This window comes from Pseudophryne corroboree, chromosome 1 (assembly GCF_028390025.1).
Source record: "Pseudophryne corroboree isolate aPseCor3 chromosome 1, aPseCor3.hap2, whole genome shotgun sequence".
In the NCBI taxonomy this organism is placed as follows: Eukaryota; Metazoa; Chordata; class Amphibia; order Anura; family Myobatrachidae; genus Pseudophryne; species Pseudophryne corroboree.
Genome location: NC_086444.1, coordinates 423345288 through 423363073, shown reverse-complemented (window position 1 = coordinate 423363073; position 17786 = coordinate 423345288). Strand labels below are relative to the sequence as shown.

Below are 17786 nucleotides of genomic sequence, written 5' to 3'. Positions count from 1 at the left end.
GCCTCCCCTGCAGTGCACATGGTTTTGCCCAATTGCTATCAAAAATCCTGCTGCGATCAACTTGGAATTACCCCCCATGGTTTTATTCAATGCAGTAATAAAATAATAAACTCACTATTTTTCTGATTTCTATCAAAATGTCATCTTCCATCTTTTTTCCGACTCTCTCTCCTCACTGCTACCTTATCACAGGTTTGCCAAATATTACAACAACAACGGTACTGAGACACGCATACTAATTAAAGTGTATGGGATCCGTATTGATGTCATTGTGCATGGGCAGGTAATTACACCCACATTCATTATATGTATAGACAAGCTTTACCCAATTGGAGCCTGTATTGTTGGGATGCCCTACGAACCTCTCAATTAATTACCAATATCTCTTTTACACTGAGTATTGTGTAGCCTCAATGGTACTGTTATGGATTAGAAGATTGTAGACATTTGTACTTATTGCTATCTGTCCCTGTCCTTAGGAGAATTATATTTTATTGGAACAATTTGTGAACATACAGCATAGGCAATTGGATATGATACCCCTATCTAACCAAGTAGTACATAAGTTTATCATAACAACTATGGGGTATATTTACTAATATTCGTGTTTTAGCCGTTTTTAAGGATGTTTGAACTCGAATGGTATCGAGTGCATTATACTGCAACTTTTTGAATCCTGATACGGTCATTTACTAAGCTGCCGAGTTTGCAACATTCGTCTTTTCCGATGTCGATGTGATTCGTAATGTCAGGCAGTGTTTTACGGGAGTGATGAGTTAAAAAACTGCCTGACAAAACACAAGGAATCCCGGCCGGATCTGTGAGATCCGTGCAGGGCTTCATTGCGCACCTTTAAAAAATTTTTTTAAAGTGTTAAAAATCAAGAAAAAATTGCGTGGGGTCCCCCCTCCTAAGCACAACCAGCCTCGGGCTCTTTGAGCTGGTCCTGGTTGCAAAAATATGGGGGGGAAATTGACAGGGGTTCCCCCATATTTTAACAACCAGCACCGGGCTCTGCGCCTGGTCCTGGTGCCAAAAATACGGGGGACAAAAAGCGTAGGGGTCCCCCGTATCAGTGGCAAACGCAGGATTTGCATGGGGGGGGGTTCCAGAACTGGGCGGAGCCAATCACGGGGGTGGGGACTGAGGTGACCCAGTATATGCTGGGTCCGTAAAACTAGTGTGTCTGTGTGTGTGTGTATATATATATATATATATATATCTACACATATATATATATATATATATATATATATATACACATACACACACACACATACATATACACATATACATAGCATATTAAACATGCATACATATATATATATATATATATATATATGTGTGTACACACACATACAGTACACATATATATACACATGTATGTATATATATATATATCATATGTGTGTGTGTGTGTGTTTATATGTATGTATTTATATACATGTGTATATATGTATGCACATGGATATATATGTACTATAATTAAAATAAAGTCAACTTTTATTGCACTTACAAGTGCCACCAGGAAGACAGCAGGCTGCAGAGGACGCTAGACAGCCATTAATAATACTCATGCAGCTATTTAAAAAAAAAAAAAAAAATTTTTTAAGTGGAGGGGGGTTTCTGGGTACTCGGAAACCCCCCCTGGGTGCGCCACTGTGTATTTTTAACACCAGCACCGGGCTCCACTAGTCAGAAAGATAATGCCACAGCCAGGGGACACTTTTATATAGGTCTCTACGGCCCTGGCATTAAATCACTAACTAGTCACCCCTGGCCGGGGTACCCTGGAGGAGTGGGGACCCCTTAAATCAAGGGGTCCCCCCTCCAGCCACCCAAGGGCCAGGGGTGAAGCCGAGGCTGTCCCCCCCATCCAAGGGCTGCGGATGGGGGGCTGATAGCCATGTGTAAAAATAAGAATATTGTTTTTTGTAGCAGTACTACAAGTCCCAGCAAGCCTCCCCCGCAAGCTGGTACTTGGAGAACCACAAGTACCAGCATGCGGTGGGAAAACGGGCCCACTGGTACCTGTAGTACTACTACAAAAAAAATACCCAAATAAAAACAGAACTCACACACCTTGAAAGTAAAACTTTATTACATACATGCACACCTACATTCACACATACTTACCTATGTTCACACGAGGGTCGGTCCACTTCTCCAAGTAGAATCCATGGGGTACCTGAAAATAAAATTATACTCACAAAAATCCAGTGTAGATCGGTCCTCTTCTGAGCTTGTAATCCACGTACTTGGCAAAAAAACAAACCGAAAAACCCGAACCACGCACTGAAAGGGGTCCCATGTTTGCACATGCGACCCCTTTCCCCGACTGCCGAGACCCCCCGTGACTCCTGTCACAGAGGGTCCCTTCAGCCAATCAGGGAGCGCCACATCGTGGCACTCTCCTGATTGCCTGTGCGCTCCTGAGCTGTCAGTCAGGCTGCGCACGGCAGAGATACAATGTAGCGCATAGGCGCTACATTGTATCCAATGGTGGGAACTTTGCGGTCAGCGGTGAGGTTACTCACGGTCAACCGCTGACCGCAAAGTTCCCACCATTGGATACAATGTAGCGCCTATGCGCTACATTGTATCTCTGCCGTGCGCAGCCTAACTGACAGCTCAGGAGCGCACAGGCAATCAGGAGAGTGCCACGACGTGGCGCTCCCTGATTGGCTGAAGGGACCCTCTGTGACAGGAGTCACGGGGGGTCTCGGCAGTCGGGGAAAGGGGTCGCATGTGTAAACATGGGACCCCTTTCAGTGCGTGGTTCGGGTTTTTCGGTTTGTTTTTTTGCCAAGTACGTGGATTACAAGCTCAGAAGAGGACTGATCTACACTGGATTTTTGTGAGTATAATTTTATTTTCAGGTACCCCATGGATTCTACTTGGAGAAGTGGACCGACCCTCGTGTGAACATAGGTAAGTATGTGTGAATGTAGGTGTGCATGTATGTAATAAAGTTTTACTTTCAAGGTGTGTGAGTTCTGTTTTTATTTGGGTATTTTTTTTGTAGTAGTACTACAGGTACCAGTGGGCCCGTTTTTCCACCGCATGCTGGTACTTGTGGTTCTCCAAGTACCAGCTTGTGGAGGAGGCTTGCTGGGAATTGTAGTACTGCTACAAAAAACAATATTCTTATTTTTACACATGGCTATCAGCTCCCCATCCGCAGCCCTTGGATGGGTGGGACAGCCTCGGGCTTCATTCCTGGCCCTTGGGTGGCTGGAGGGGGGGGACCCCTTGATTTAAGGGGTCCCCACTCCTCCAGGGTACCCCGGCCAGGGGTGACTAGTTAGTGATTTAATGCCAGGGCCGCAGGGACCTATATAAAAGTGTCCCCCGGCTGTGGCATTATCTCTGTGACTAGTGGAGCCCGGTGCTGGTGTTAAAAATACGGGGGACCCCTATGCTTTTTGTCCCCCGTATTTTTGGCACCAGGACCAGGCGCAGAGCCCGGTGCTGGTTGTTAAAATATGGGGGAACCCCTGTCAATTTTTTCCCCATATTTTTGCAACCAGGACCGGCTCAAAGAGCCCGAGGCTGGTTGTGCTTAGGAGGGGGGACCCCGCGAAAAATTTTTTTTAAGTTTTTACACTAAACGACCCTTTCCCATAGATAACCATGCACAGATCTCACTGATCCGTGCATGATTATCCAAACTCGCCAGGAAAAAGCAGGTCTATTTTTTTGCTGCTTTTTTTAACGAATCGCAAAAAAAAACACCCGCACTTGAGCATTCAGAGACTAACACCCAAATACGAATTAATAGTGAATACCCGTGTTGTATGAAATAACAGCCGCATTTGACCGATGGTCTATTCATTCGTATTTCTGAACTTAGCCTTGAAAACCATAACGAATAGCCCAAACACTGCCGAGATTTGTGCTTAGTGAATTCCCGTGTTGGGACTTAGAAAAAAAAACACAAATCGGTCAAACTCAGATTATTAGTAAATATAGGCCCATGTGTCAGTAGGATTCTTATGCTCATTTTTTGCAAGGAAACATAACTCAAATATGTTTATCTGCTTGTTATCACACAGGCTGGAAAGTTCAGTCTTATTCCCACCATCATTAACCTGGCAACAGCTCTGACATCAATTGGTGTTGTAAGTATACAATGTTTATTTATTTATTTAATTTATTTATTTATTTATTCATGCAAGGGAATTTATTTATTTAAGAAAAACATCCATTTAGAATTTTACAAAGTTCCCCAAGAAATTGCTTATAGCTGTGATTGAAACTATAAAATTTGGAAATGTAGGATTTTATGTCTTCCCACATTCTCATCTCTCTCCTTCCATCTTCATTCCATCTATATTCTCTGCATCCAGTGGTGCAATGACCTCTAGTTTAGCGGTCCTGGTCACTGGTGTAGGTTACTTGAATGCTTTCTGCATAAATGTAGACAGTCCAGACCGCGTTTGAATATGCTAGTGGTGTGCAATAAGTTTCTGGGTGTGCAGTGCATAGGTAGAGTAGATACAATCTGACTGGCTGTGAACTGTAATCTCTGACTAAAGTTCTTGTGAAATGTCAAGGCACAGAACTATATATAAGCATCACTGCACACTGGAGAAATCAGCATGTTCACTTCCTTCCCGAACTCATTATGGAGCTCAACAGAGGCCACTGGAGAGCCATGATCTTCTACGACTACAAGTGTGGTCTGCGACAGCTGGAGTATTTTGACTGACTGTGAGCGGCTTTTGGTGAGGAAGCACCATCCCAAAACTCTGTGTTTGACTGATTTGCAGGATTTCGGTGCAGGAGACGGTCCCTGGAAGACGTGGACTGCTGCGGCCAACCTCTGTGATAGTTGCTGCCGTGCAGGCCATAGTTGAGTTGGATACCAGGGTATCCGTAGTTGGAAAAGGAGATAGCATCTCATTAGGATCCATCTGCTTGATATGCCACAACAATTTTGGCCTGATCAAGGTTTCTGCTTGCTGGGTGCCTCATCAGCTGACTCGAGAGCAGAAGGAGGCTCTGGTGACATGGTGTCGCAACAGGCAGGCCAGATTTCATAGCGGTAACACTTTCTGTGAGATTATCAATGGTTATGAATCCTGGACCTTCAGTTTCGACCTTGAGACCAAACATCAGTCCGCCCAGTGGACCCTAGTTGGAGGAGCGCCCCCAAAGAGGTTCTGACGCGAGCATAACATGGCCAAGCAGATGGTGGCTGTTTTTGCGGTCAAGACTACATGTATGTAGCATGTAGCTACAGTACAACTTGCCCAGCTGCGCACTATCACTGGGGACCGATATGCCGACCAGTGCCTGCCGCCAGTGTGATAAGCCATTTTGAGGTGCCGTCCAAGATCTCAGGTTTGTGGTGCCTTGGTCAATGCACCTGTGGCCCATGAACACAACCAGGTGCTTGGTCATTCACCGTATAGTTCATGCCTGGCCCCTTGCAAATTCATTGTCTTCCCACAAATCAAGTGCAAGATGCATGGGATTTATTTTGAGTCACTGGAAGCTGCAGTAGAGACCTTCATCCAGCATGTAGAAGACATACCTGCTTAGGACTGGCCCAGCTGCTTCACCAAGTGGTTTGAGTGCAAGCAAATTTGCATAGACTCCTCAGGCGAATACTTTGAAAAAATGTAATGTTCACTTTGTTTGTAACTATACTTTTTGTGCATCCGGAACCTTATTGCACACCCCTCGTATAATGTTGAGTGGTTGGGGCCCTTCAATAACGTAGTACTGTAAAAACAGTTTTGACGATGCAGTGCTGTTACTTTAATTATATGCAGGCAATGTCTAGATAATATGATTTGCTAGCAGTTACAGGTAAACCGGTGTTCTCTCACCAACTCCGAACACTGGAAACTGTTGGTGCAGTATATTGGATTGCCTTTTGCAGTGATGTCAGTCCACACACTTACTGACTTAAACAGTAATGCAGGTTTATTCAGTAAACACAGGTGACTCAGATGCAGTATTGATATAGGTAATTGGGCCCCTTATATCATACAAGGTAACAGCAGTAGTAGTGGTACTTATCAGGAGTTGTCTCCAGTGGTGAGGGATGGAGGACTGCACAGCCATGCAGTCCGACTCCCACTGTAGAGAAGATGTGTCGCCCGGCTCAGCGTCAGCTCCGGAGCCGCAATACATGCAATGGAACACTATGTAGCGAAGATCCGCTCCCGGTCTTAGCTATGCACGCTTGCACACACCAGGACTCAGTATCTCTTACTCTCTCACTTTAAGATGGAGGAGCAGGGAATTACATCACATAGCTTCGCCTCCGAGTGACTCTTGGCACAAGGGGATTAACACTAGGGGATGCACCCATAGACTGCTGTGTAGAAGGAGACAGGCACAGAGCGCATCATATCCTAACACTTCCCCTTACTTAAGACTGTCTCCGGTCACAAATTTTAAAGAATATGACATTTTATCAAACAAATTAATAAAGTCATTCCTGTAACTGAAAACATAATGTGAAGCAAAACAGTAAGAACAAATCAACATTAAACCATATTCCAGTCCACATTCCGTCAGGAATGCATGTAACAAGTGTGATGACAGTCCTTTTGTCAACATGTCGGCAATATTTTCTTCACTTGCAACATATTCCACATTTACGGACTTGTTTTCCACCAACTCATGGAGGAAATAATGTCTTATATCAATGTGCTTAAATCGTCCATGATGCTTTGTGATACAAGAAAGATCACTTGCTCCCTTGTTATCACACTTTATGTTGATGATCTCACTGTTGTAAATAAGATCTAAGTCACATAAAGTCTCTCTTATCCAAAGTGCTTCTTTTGAAGTTTCTGTGAGCACCATGTACTCTGCCTCTGTTGTAGAAAGAGCAACTGTGGGTTGTTTCCTACTTGCCCAGTTTACGGCTGCACCTGCCAGTGCAAACAGGTATCCAGTATAAGAACGTCTGTCGTCCTCATCTGATCCCCAGTCGACATCACAGAATACTTTTAAGCTGGTATCTGTTGATCTTGTAAATCTCAGCTTTAGTGAACTTGTACCTTTGAGTCACCTTAGTATTCTCTTTACTGCAATCCAATGTTGTCTCCCAGGATTATTTGCGAACTGGCTTGCCCGACCTACTGCATGTGTGATGTCAGGTCGTCTCAGGTCGTCTCCCAATACTTGCATACATCAAACTACCAATAGCATTTTGATAAGGGATTTCTTGTATTTCCTCTATCTTCTCCTTGCTACTTTGTGACATGGCCTTAACCATCTTTACACTTCTATCAATGGGAGTACTTATTGGGTTTGCATCTGTCATTCCGTATTTGGAAATTATTGCCTCAATGTATGTTTGTTGGTCAATTGTGACAGCTCCCTCTTGCAGGTTTTGTACAACTTTCATACCTAATATACCTGGTGCTTGATGTCATTGATGTTGTCTTCTTGACCTGCCAAAAGTAAATCATCCACATAGACAGCTATGATGAACAACTTTTCTTTGATAGTTTTGTGGTATAGGCGGTGATCAGTCTGTGACCTAATAAAGTTCAATTCTAAAAACACTGCATCCAACTTTACATACCAGCAATGACCACTTTGCTTGAGGCCTAATAGTGACTTCTTTAAGAGACAAACTTTCCTAGTTTGGAATATATCCATATCATAGTGTTCAGGCGGCTCCATGTAAATTTCCTCAACTAACTCTCCATTCAGGAATGCAGAATCAATGTCTAGTTGATATAACAGTAGATCATGTAGTGTAGCAATAGCAATAACTAACCTTAAGGTGACATACCTTGCGACTGGTGAGTAGATCTCTACGTAATCTATTCCATACTTCTGGGTGTATGCCTTGGCAACAAGGCAGGCTTTGTAATGAGCTACTGTCCTGTCTGCATTCAACTTCTTGCAGAAAACCCACTTGTTTTTAATCGTTTTACGGTCACTTGGTCTATCAACCATCGTCCATGTACTGTTATCATCCAGTGCTGACAGTTCTGTATCAATTGCCGACTTCCACTCTGTCCAATCACTGCTTGACTTTGCTTCCTGTATGTTTTGAGGTTTACAGTAAGCCATGTTTGCATACTCCTCACTGTATTTCTTGGCTGGAACACCTTTGTTGCTCCTCATGGAACTTCTGTTCCCTGACTTGTTGTCTACTTTGACACTCTCAGATTCAGACACGCTTTCTGCTGCCTGTACATCCAGAGATACATTTTCTTGTTCTACTCCAGTTAGTGGTGCTGTCTCGTAGAATACCACATCTCTGGATTTAAGAAGACGTTTATTTGTCACATCCCAAAGTCTGCATCCTTTGCTTTCGTCGCAGTGTCCGAGCATTATACATTCTATGGATTTTATATCTAACTTTCTCCTTTTCTTCTTTGGTATATGTTCAAAAGCTTTGCTCCCGAAGACACGGAGATGACTGACACTTGGCTTTTTCCTGGACCACGCCTCCAGTGGCGTTTTTCCTTTGATGGCCACTGTAGGTGCACGATTCTTTAGGTATACTGCAGTAGATACTGCTTCTGCCCAAAACTTATTTTCCAGGCCAGCATCACTTAACATAGTTCGTGCTCTTTCAACAATTGTGTTGTTTGCCCGCTCACTTAAGCCATACTGTTCCGGTGTGTAAGCAATTGTTAGCTAATGCTTTATGCCATATTTCCTAAGGAATGCAGCTAAGACTTTGTTATCATACTCTCCACCATTGTCTGATCTCAGAATCTTTTGTTTTAGACCTGTTTGATTGTCCTATCTTGTGACATACAAAACATTTGAAATTGTGCTTTTTGGACTTTGTGTCCTTTGTGATGAAGGCAGAACCCTCTGCTATGGTCTCAACAGAAGTACGTTCTTGGAACTGCAGCAACTTGGCCCTTACAATCTCCATTGTCAGCTTAGTGTCATTTGACTCTAACGCAGCCACCATAAAAATCAAATTCTGACGTCAGATTCTGTAACATAACCATTGCCACCTCTTCCTTGTCCACCTGTGCCCCCACAGATGCCAACTGCTGAGCTATCGACAATAACTTATCAATGTAATCATTAATGTCCTTGCAGGCACTCAATTTCGTTCCATATAGCATGCGTCTCAAACTTATCCTTCTCATCAGACCTTTGTCTTCATATGCATTTTGCAGGGCTGTCCACATGTCCTTAGCTGACACTTTCCCACTGACTATTGAATAGACATGCTGCTCCACAGCTAAAACGATCGTCCCGATGGCTCTGTCTACGTCATCTGGGTTTGGACCCGCTCCTGGGTCTGTTGTGACCTTCCACAACTTTTCCAGCTTAAGCTGCATTTCCATGGCAAACTTCCATGTAGCATAGTTCTTTGAACCTTTCAGCTTAACAAAGTTCATGCTGTGTCCTGTGTTATACATCCTTTCCGCACTTGTATAAAATGTCACTTTAAACTTTATCTGTGTGATTACTCAAAAGCACTCATGGGGTTAATCTTCAGGCACACGCGGGACTGGGGCGCGGGACTGGGCCCATAACCTGTTGGTAGAGTATATTGGATTGCCTGGTGCAGTGACGTCAGTCCACACACTTACTGACTTAAACAGTAATGCAGGTTTATTCAGAAAACACAGGTGACTCAGATGCAGTATCGATATAGTTAATTGGCCCCTTATATCATACAAGGTAACAGCAGTAGTAGCGGTACTTATAAGGAGTTGTCTCCAGTATTGAGGGATGGAGGACTGCACAGCCTTGCAGTCTAACTCCTGCTGTAGAGAAGATGTGGCGCCTGGCTCAGCGCCAGTTCCAGAGCTGCGATACATGCAATGGACCACTGTAAATCTCTGTAGCTGAGATCTGCTCTTAGGGGGTCATTCCGAGTTGATCGCTAGCTGCCATTGTTCGCAGCGCAGCAATCAGGCTAAAAATCAGCATTTCTGCGCATGCGTATGCACCACAATGCGCACGCACGATGTACGGGTACAAAGACCTTTGTGGTTTTGCACAGGTTCTAGCGAAACTTTAAGTCGCACGGCACAATGCAAGAAGATTGACAGGAAGGGGGCATTTCTGGGTGTCAACTGACCGTTTTCAGGGAGTGTTTGGAAAAACGCAGGCGTGCCGGGGATAACGCAGGCATGGCTGGGCAAACGCTGGGCGGATGTGTGACGTCAAAAGCCAACCCTCCAACGTTAGAATCAACGCACACGAAGAGTAAGTCCAGGGCTGGTCTTGCTTTGCACAAAATGTTTTTGCAGGCGCTCTGCTGCACAGGCGTTCCCACTTCTGCAAAGTGAAAATACACTCCCCGGTGGGCGATGACAATGCATTTGCACGGCTGCTAAAAACTGCTAGCGAGCAATCAACTTGGAATGACCCCCTTAGTCTCAGCTCTGCACGCTTGCACACACCAGGACTCAGTCTCTCTTACTCTCTCCCTCTAAGATGGAGGAGCAGGGAATTACATCACACAGCTCCACCTCCGAGTGAGTCTTGGCACAAGAGGATTAACACTAGGGGATGCACCTATAGACTGCTGTGTAGAAGGAGACAGAACGCATCATGTCCAAACAGAAACTGGATACAGTTTTCTCTCCCAGATGTAATGCAGTGACACTTCCTCTCTGATACAGTGCAGTAGATACTGGAACAGTTGCGAAACCACGCAGAGCCGTAACTAGACTTTTTGGTGCCCTGTGCCAGAGAGAGAATTTGCGCCTCCTCCCCATTTTTCCAATAGGGACATAAGGCACATACCTCGTGGGGAAGGGGCATGAGGCGATTGATCCCAGAGAAAGCCCATGCTATGATGCACCTTCCCACATTTTTATAATACACACACATTTATAGACCACTGCAAGAAAATGGATTTGGACACAAATCCTCTTTATACCACATTCATGCACTTACAGTAACTTGAGAGCTCGTTGTTATTCAGTTACAATACCCTTTATGAAATAACACATTTCAATATACTGCCATACCCAGGATACAAACCTATAACCTGTTGAATTCTAATCACACACCCTACTCATTGAGCTATTTGATTCTGCATAAAAACTATGAACACTATGTGAAGCTACTGGTACTTTGTAAATAACTAATCAGCATTGCAATTGAGCAGATCTATGTAGTGTGCAGCCCCACATCCAATCCCTTCCAGCCACATACTACATAGGTCTGCTCAGTTGCAATGCTGATAATTTATTCACAAAGTACAAGGTAAGATTCAAATAGTTAGAATTATCTACCTTTCTATGTAAAGACAGATAGCTCAATGAATAACTTGTACAGAGGGAAAAGGTAGCAGGTGCACTGTCTCACACTAGCTCAACCTGTAGTAACCAGAGGCACTTAGCATATTCCTAGCCAGGGCTATGAGCTTACCCACCGCATCAAGGTAGCCTCTCATTGGGTAAGTCCCTAACACTAACTATAGGGGTTCAGGTCCGGGGGGCAGGACACCCCAGAGCCACCCAGCCAGACAACCCCAGGGCATCGCAGGAGTGATAAAAATATAGGGTTAAAGAGGAAGGAGCAGCTATTAGGTAGTGAGGTGCTACTCTACACTATTTCATCACTCAATGGCACTTATAGTTTGTTTTATATATATATGTAACACCTTCACATAATTTTCCTTTACTCCTCACATTATTCACACATGCAGCAATAGCCGCTCCTTCCTCTTTAACCCTATATTTTTATCACTCCTGCGATGCCCTGGGGTTGTCTGGCTGGGTGGCTCTGGGGTGTCCTGCCCCCCGGACCTGAACCCCTATAGTTAGTGTTAGGGACTTACCCAATGAGAGGCTACCTTGATGCGGTGGGTAAGCTCATAGCCCTGGCCAGGAATATGCTAAGTGCCTCTGGTTACTACAGGTTGAGCTAGTGTGAGATAGTGCACCTGCTACCTTTTCCCTCTGTACACTTTACTAAGTCTCAAGCAGAGTAGCACCTCACTACCTAATTAAGGTGTGCAAATTAGGGCCCTTTTCCCTCTGTAACTGATGTATTCATACATTTTTGAAGGTAGGAGACACCTTCACCCTAATTTAGCACCCTGCCCCACCCACCCCTCTGATTTTAAATAGTCCAACACTCTAGCCTTTACATTTGGAATGAGCACACTGAGGTAAGACTCCTACATTTTGTTTAATATGGCAGTCCATAATAGGGGGAATTCTCTGGGGTGCGGGGCTCCCTGTGCCTACCGTGGCTGGGTGTCCCTGGGGCATTGCAATTTAACACTATTTCATCACTCAATGGCACTTATAGTTTGTTTTTTATATATATATATATGTAACACCTTCACATAACTTTCCTTTACTCCTCACATTATTCACACATGCAGCAATAGCTGCTCCTTCCTCTTTAACCCTATATTTTTATCACTCCTGCGATGCCCTGGGGTTGTCTGGCTGGGTGGCTCTGGGGTGTCCTGCCCCCCGGACCTGAACCCCTATAGTTAGTGTTAGGGACTTACCCAATGAGAGGCTACCTTGATGCGGTGGGTAAGCTCATAGCCCTGGCCAGGAATATGCTAAGTGCCTCTGGTTACTACAGGTTGAGCTAGTGTGAGATAGTGCACCTGCTACCTTTTCCCTCTGTACACTTTACTAAGTCTCAAGCAGAGTAGCACCTCACTACCTAATTAAGGTGTGCAAATTAGGGCCCTTTTCCCTCAATTAATAACTTGTCTGCCTGCAATGCCACAGGCAATGGGTTAGAATCCCAGGTATGTCAGCATCTTGAAATGTAATAAAGGACAGTGTGACTGAATAACAAAGAAATCTCAAGTTGAGTTCATGAATGCTGTATAGGTATCAGTGACAGAAGGGGTCAGGGTAGGAGACAGGGGCAGTCAGGAGATGCTGGTCTTCAAAAAGGAGGCAAGCTGCAAGTGAAAGTAATTAAAACAGATAACTGACAAGTGCCGCCAACAGTGCCCCCTACCCTGCAGCGCTATGTGCTGTGCCCCCTCCGCACACACCTAGTTACGGCCCTGAAACCACAAGTCTCAAACTAACTAGCTTTTGGATCAAGCAGCACTTGTAAGAAACTTTAAGATCTGTTTTCTGTGACTGGCAACCATATATAAGGTCTCTAAACAGCATACACTGTATGCTCTCAAACTCACTGTGACAGTTCAAGTCCCAGTGATACCTTCTGGAATGCAACTTGTCTCTGGCCTTTTCCTGTTCATGTTCTTGTCACTGTGAACTCCAATACTTTCGCTCAGTTTGCGCTAAACAACTCTGTCAACACAGCTTTACTCTGCAGCCTCCTTATGCTCACATAAATCACCTCCCCATGTTTTCTCCACACTGCTTCCTCCTCTGTATTTCTCCTAGAGCTGTGTCTCTATAGCTGCTCCCTTGAGAGCTAACTCTGCTTCGTAACACAGCCTCTCTTATCACCCTCCATCTTAGCGAGCTTCTCTGCGTCTTCTCTCCTTTAACACAGGTGCCACATGCTGGCTACCCTCAAAGTATTATTGGAATTTTAGTCTGACAAGAGCATTCGCATCCCACGTGCAACACAAACCACAGTGACGCCTCGCAATTGTGTCCAATGTGGGGTATCACAGCTGAAGTCAGTGTAGTGCAACGGGCAGATGGATAGGCGCAAGGCAGAGATGGATGGTGGACATGAGGAAGTTATTCGGTGAGAAATAAAATAGGATTTTAAGTACCTACCGGTAAATCCTTTTCTCGTAGTCCGTAGAGGATGCTGGGGTCCACATTAGTACCATGGGATATAGACGGGTCCACCAGGAGCCATTGGCACTTTAAGATTTTGAGAGTGTCGGCTGGCTCCTCCCTCTATGCCCCTCCTACCAGACTAAGTCTAGAAACTGTGCCCGAGGAGACGGACATCTTCGAGAGAAGGATTATACACAGATAGTGGCGAGATTCATACCAGCTCACACATACAAGGCAAACCAAGCTAACAAGCTTGAAACTCAGCAAAAGCTGAAACATTACTTAACCAAGTAACAAAGGCAGTACTCAACCAAGAACAAAGTTGAACTGAACCAGATAACCACTGCAGGATCACGAAGCGCTGGGCGGGCACCCAGCATCCTCTACGGACTGCGAGAAAAGGATTTACCGGTAGGTAATTAAAATCCTATTTTCTCTTACGTCCTAGAGGATGCTGGGGTCCACATTAGTACCATGGGGATGTACCAAAGCTCCCAGAACGGGAGGGAGAGCGCGGAGGCTCCTGCAGAACTGACTGACCAAACCTTAGGTCCTCAGAGGCCAAAGTGTCGAACTGTTAGAACTTAGCAAACGTGTTCGACCCTGACCAAGTAGCTGCTCAGCAAAGTTGTAAAGCCGAGACACCCCGGGCAGCTGCCCAGGAAGAACCCACCTTACGAGTAGAGTGGGCCTTAACAGATTTTGGACACGGCAATCCTGCCGTAGAATATGCATGCTGGACAGTGAACCTAATCCAGTGAGAAATCGTCTGCTTAGAAGCAGGACACCCAATTTTCTTGGGATCATACAGGACAAACAAAGAGTCCGATTTTCTGTGACGAGCAGTCCTCTTCACTTAGATCTTCAAAGCCCTCACTACATCCAAGGACTTCAGTGGAATTGAGTAGTCAGTAGCCACTGGCACCACAATAGGTTGGTTGATATGAAAAGCCGACACAACCTTTGGAAGGAACTGCTGATGCGTCCTGAGTTCAGCTCTATCTTCATGGAAGATTAAATAGGGGCTCTTACAGTATAAAGCCCCCAACTCCGACACACTTCGAGCAGAAGCTAAGGCCAACAAAGTGACAGCCTTCCATGTGAGAAACTTGACCTCAACCTCCTGTAGAGGCTCAAATCAATCCGATTGCAGGAACTGCAACACCACGTTAAGATCCCAGGGTGCCGTCGGCGCCACAAAGGGAGGCTGGATGTGCAGAACCCCTTTCAAAAAGGTCTGAACCTCAGGGAGGGCAGCCAATTGTTTCTGGAAACAAATAGATGAGGCCGAAATCTGGACCTTTATGGATCACAAATGCAGACCCATATCCACACCTGCTTGCAGGAAGAGGAGTAACCGTCCAAGTTGAAACTCCACCGTAGGAAATTTCTTGGATTCACACCAAGACACATATTTTTTCCAAATGCGATGGTAATGTTTAGACGTTACCCCTTTCCTAGCCTGTATCAGGGTAGGAATAACCTTGCTCGGAATACCCCCACATGCTAAGATTTGGCATTCAACTGCCATGCCGTCAAACGTAGCCGCGGTAAGTCCTGATAAGCGAACTGCCCCTGTTGCAGAAGGTCCTCGCGAAGAGGAAGAGGCCACGGTTCTTCCAGCAGTAGATCCGGAAGATCCACGTACCAAGTTCGCCTTGGCTAGTCCGGAGCAATGAGAATTGCTTGAACCCTTGTTCTCTTTATGAGCTTTAGAATTCTTGGAATGAGTGGAAGTTAAGGGAACACATACACTGACTTGAACACCCACGGAATTACCAGGGCATCCACCGCCACTGCTTGTGGGTCTCTTGACCTGGAACAGTACCTCGAGTTTCTTGTTGAGGCGTGAGGCCATCATGTCTATTTGAGGCACGCCCCAACGACTGGTCACGTCTGTGAACACCTCCGGATGAAGGCCCCATTCTCCTGGATGGAGATCGTGTCTGCTGAGGAAGTCTGCTTCCCAGTTGTCCACTCCTGGAAGGAAGATTGCTGACAACGCCAATGCGTGCCTTTCTGCCCAGAGGAGGATTCTTGCCACCTCTGACATTGCAGCCCTGCTCTTTGTTCCTCCCTGTCGGTTTATGTAGGCTACCGCAGTCACATTGTCCAGCTGTACTTGAATGGCCCGATCTTTTAGAAGATGAAACGCTTGGAGAATACCGTTGTACATGGCTCTTAGTTCCGTAATGTTTATTGGAAGAATGGCTTCCTGATTTGACCATCTTCTTTGGAAGGTTTCCCCTTGCGTGACTGCTCCCCAACCTCTGAGACTTGCATCCGTGGTCAGAAGGATCCAGTTCTGGATTCCAAACCTGCGGCCCTCCAGAAGGTGAGGCAGTTGCAACCACCAGTGGAGCGAAATCCTTGCCTTTGGTGAGAGACGTATCCTCTGGTGCATGTGCAGATGAGATCCCGACCATTTGTCTAGGAGATCCAGTTGGAAGGGTTGAGCATGGAATCTCCCATACTGTAGAGCCTCGTAGGAGGCAACCGTCTTCCCCTGAAGGCGAATGCACTGATGTACCAATACCCGGGCAGGTTTCAAGACATCCCAGACCATGGATTGTATCACCAATGCTTTCTCTCTTGGAAGAAACACCATCTGCACTTCCGTATCGAGGATCATTCCCTGGAAAGACAATCTCCTTGTCGGCTCCAGATGTGATTTCGGAAGGTTCAGGATCCAACCGTGACTCCTGAGTAGTTGAGTCGTAAGACTGAGGGACTGCAATAACCTCTCCCTGGACACTGCCTTTATCAGTAGATCGTCCAGGTATGGAATTATGTTCACTCCCTGCCTGCGGAGAACCATAATCTCTGCCATCACCTTGGTGAACACCCTCGGTGCCGTGAAGAGACCGTACGGCAGTGCCTGGAACTGAAAGTGACTGTCTAACAGTGTGAATCGGAGATAAGCCTGATGTGGCTGCCAAATTGGTATGTGGAGGTACGCATCCTTGATATCCAGGGATAGCTGAAGCAAAGCTGGCAAGCCTGATTCGAAGAATCGGTGAGGCGGGAGTTTTTCAAACTCCAGCCTGTACCCCTGGGACACAATAACCTGTACCCAGGTGTCCAGGCCGGACGACACCCACACATGGCTGAATTGTCTGAGCCTCGCCCCCACCGGCCCCTCCTCCATGCCGTGTGGTCCACCGTCATACTGAGGATTTTGACGTACCAGAAGCAGGCTTCTGGTCTTGGGAGCCTGCAGTATCAGGTTTTTGGGATTTTGCCCGTCCTCCTCTAAAGAAGGTGTTATGCGGCTTGTTCTTTCTTGTTTTAGGAGTCCGAAAGTACTGTGACATAGCTGAAGAAAAGGTGACTTACCCGTAGTTGCCGTGGAAATCCAAACATCTAGCGTTTCCCCAAATAGAGTCTGACCTGTGCAGGGTAGGTTCTCCACGCCTCTCCTGGATTCCGTGTCGGCAGACCATTGGCGCAGCCAGAGTCCTCTACGAGCCGAGACCGACATGGAAGATATCCCTGCAGCCATCGAACCCACCGTAAATCCCGCAGAATCTTGTATGTTACGTAAGAACAATTCAACGTCACTTTTATCCATTGTATCCAATTCCTCAAGTAACATGCCAGACCACTTTACTATAGCCTTAGAAATCCATGCACAGGCAATAGTAGGGCGTAATATCGCCCCCGAAGCCGTGTATATGGATTTGAGCGGTGTCAATTTTGCGATCAGTCGGTTCTTTCAATGCAGCAGATCCCGGGACAGGTAAAACCACCTTTTTTGACAGTCTGGACACAGATGCGTCAACTACTGTATGGGTGGGTTTTCCCATTTCTTTCTATCCTCCTCAGGGAAGGGGAATGCAACCAGAACCTTTCTTGGGATCTGGTATTTTTTCTCTGGGTTTCCCCCCTAAGAATGCCAAGAGAGACACAGAGTTTGGAGCCAACCCACACACAGCGCTTTAGGAGATAAAGGACACCCTTTACCAGCGCCAGCTGTGTACCTTAATGGGCACAGCCCCCCCCTTCTACAACCCCCTGGTACTGTGCAGATAGCTGGAGTTGATGTGGAGGGACAGCTCTCTCCTGTCAGTGTCTCTGCATGCAGGAAAGATGGCGCTAAATGCTGCTTGGTCCGCTCTGAGGAGAAGCTCCACC

The 17786-nt window shown here is 45.8% G+C and overlaps 1 protein-coding gene across 8 annotated transcripts in view; it reads left to right on the top strand.

Annotated features, from left to right (window-relative positions):
- P2RX2 (purinergic receptor P2X 2) overlaps positions 1–17786 on the top strand; it is a 290430-nt gene that overhangs the window by 259322 nt on the left and 13322 nt on the right. For all 8 annotated transcript variants that reach the window (XM_063913402.1, XM_063913401.1, XM_063913399.1 and 5 more), the window contains 2 exons: positions 193–283; positions 4056–4121. In XM_063913402.1, coding sequence (XP_063769472.1) covers positions 193–283; positions 4056–4121 — 157 coding nt within the window. The remainder of the gene's footprint in view (positions 1–192; positions 284–4055; positions 4122–17786) is intronic.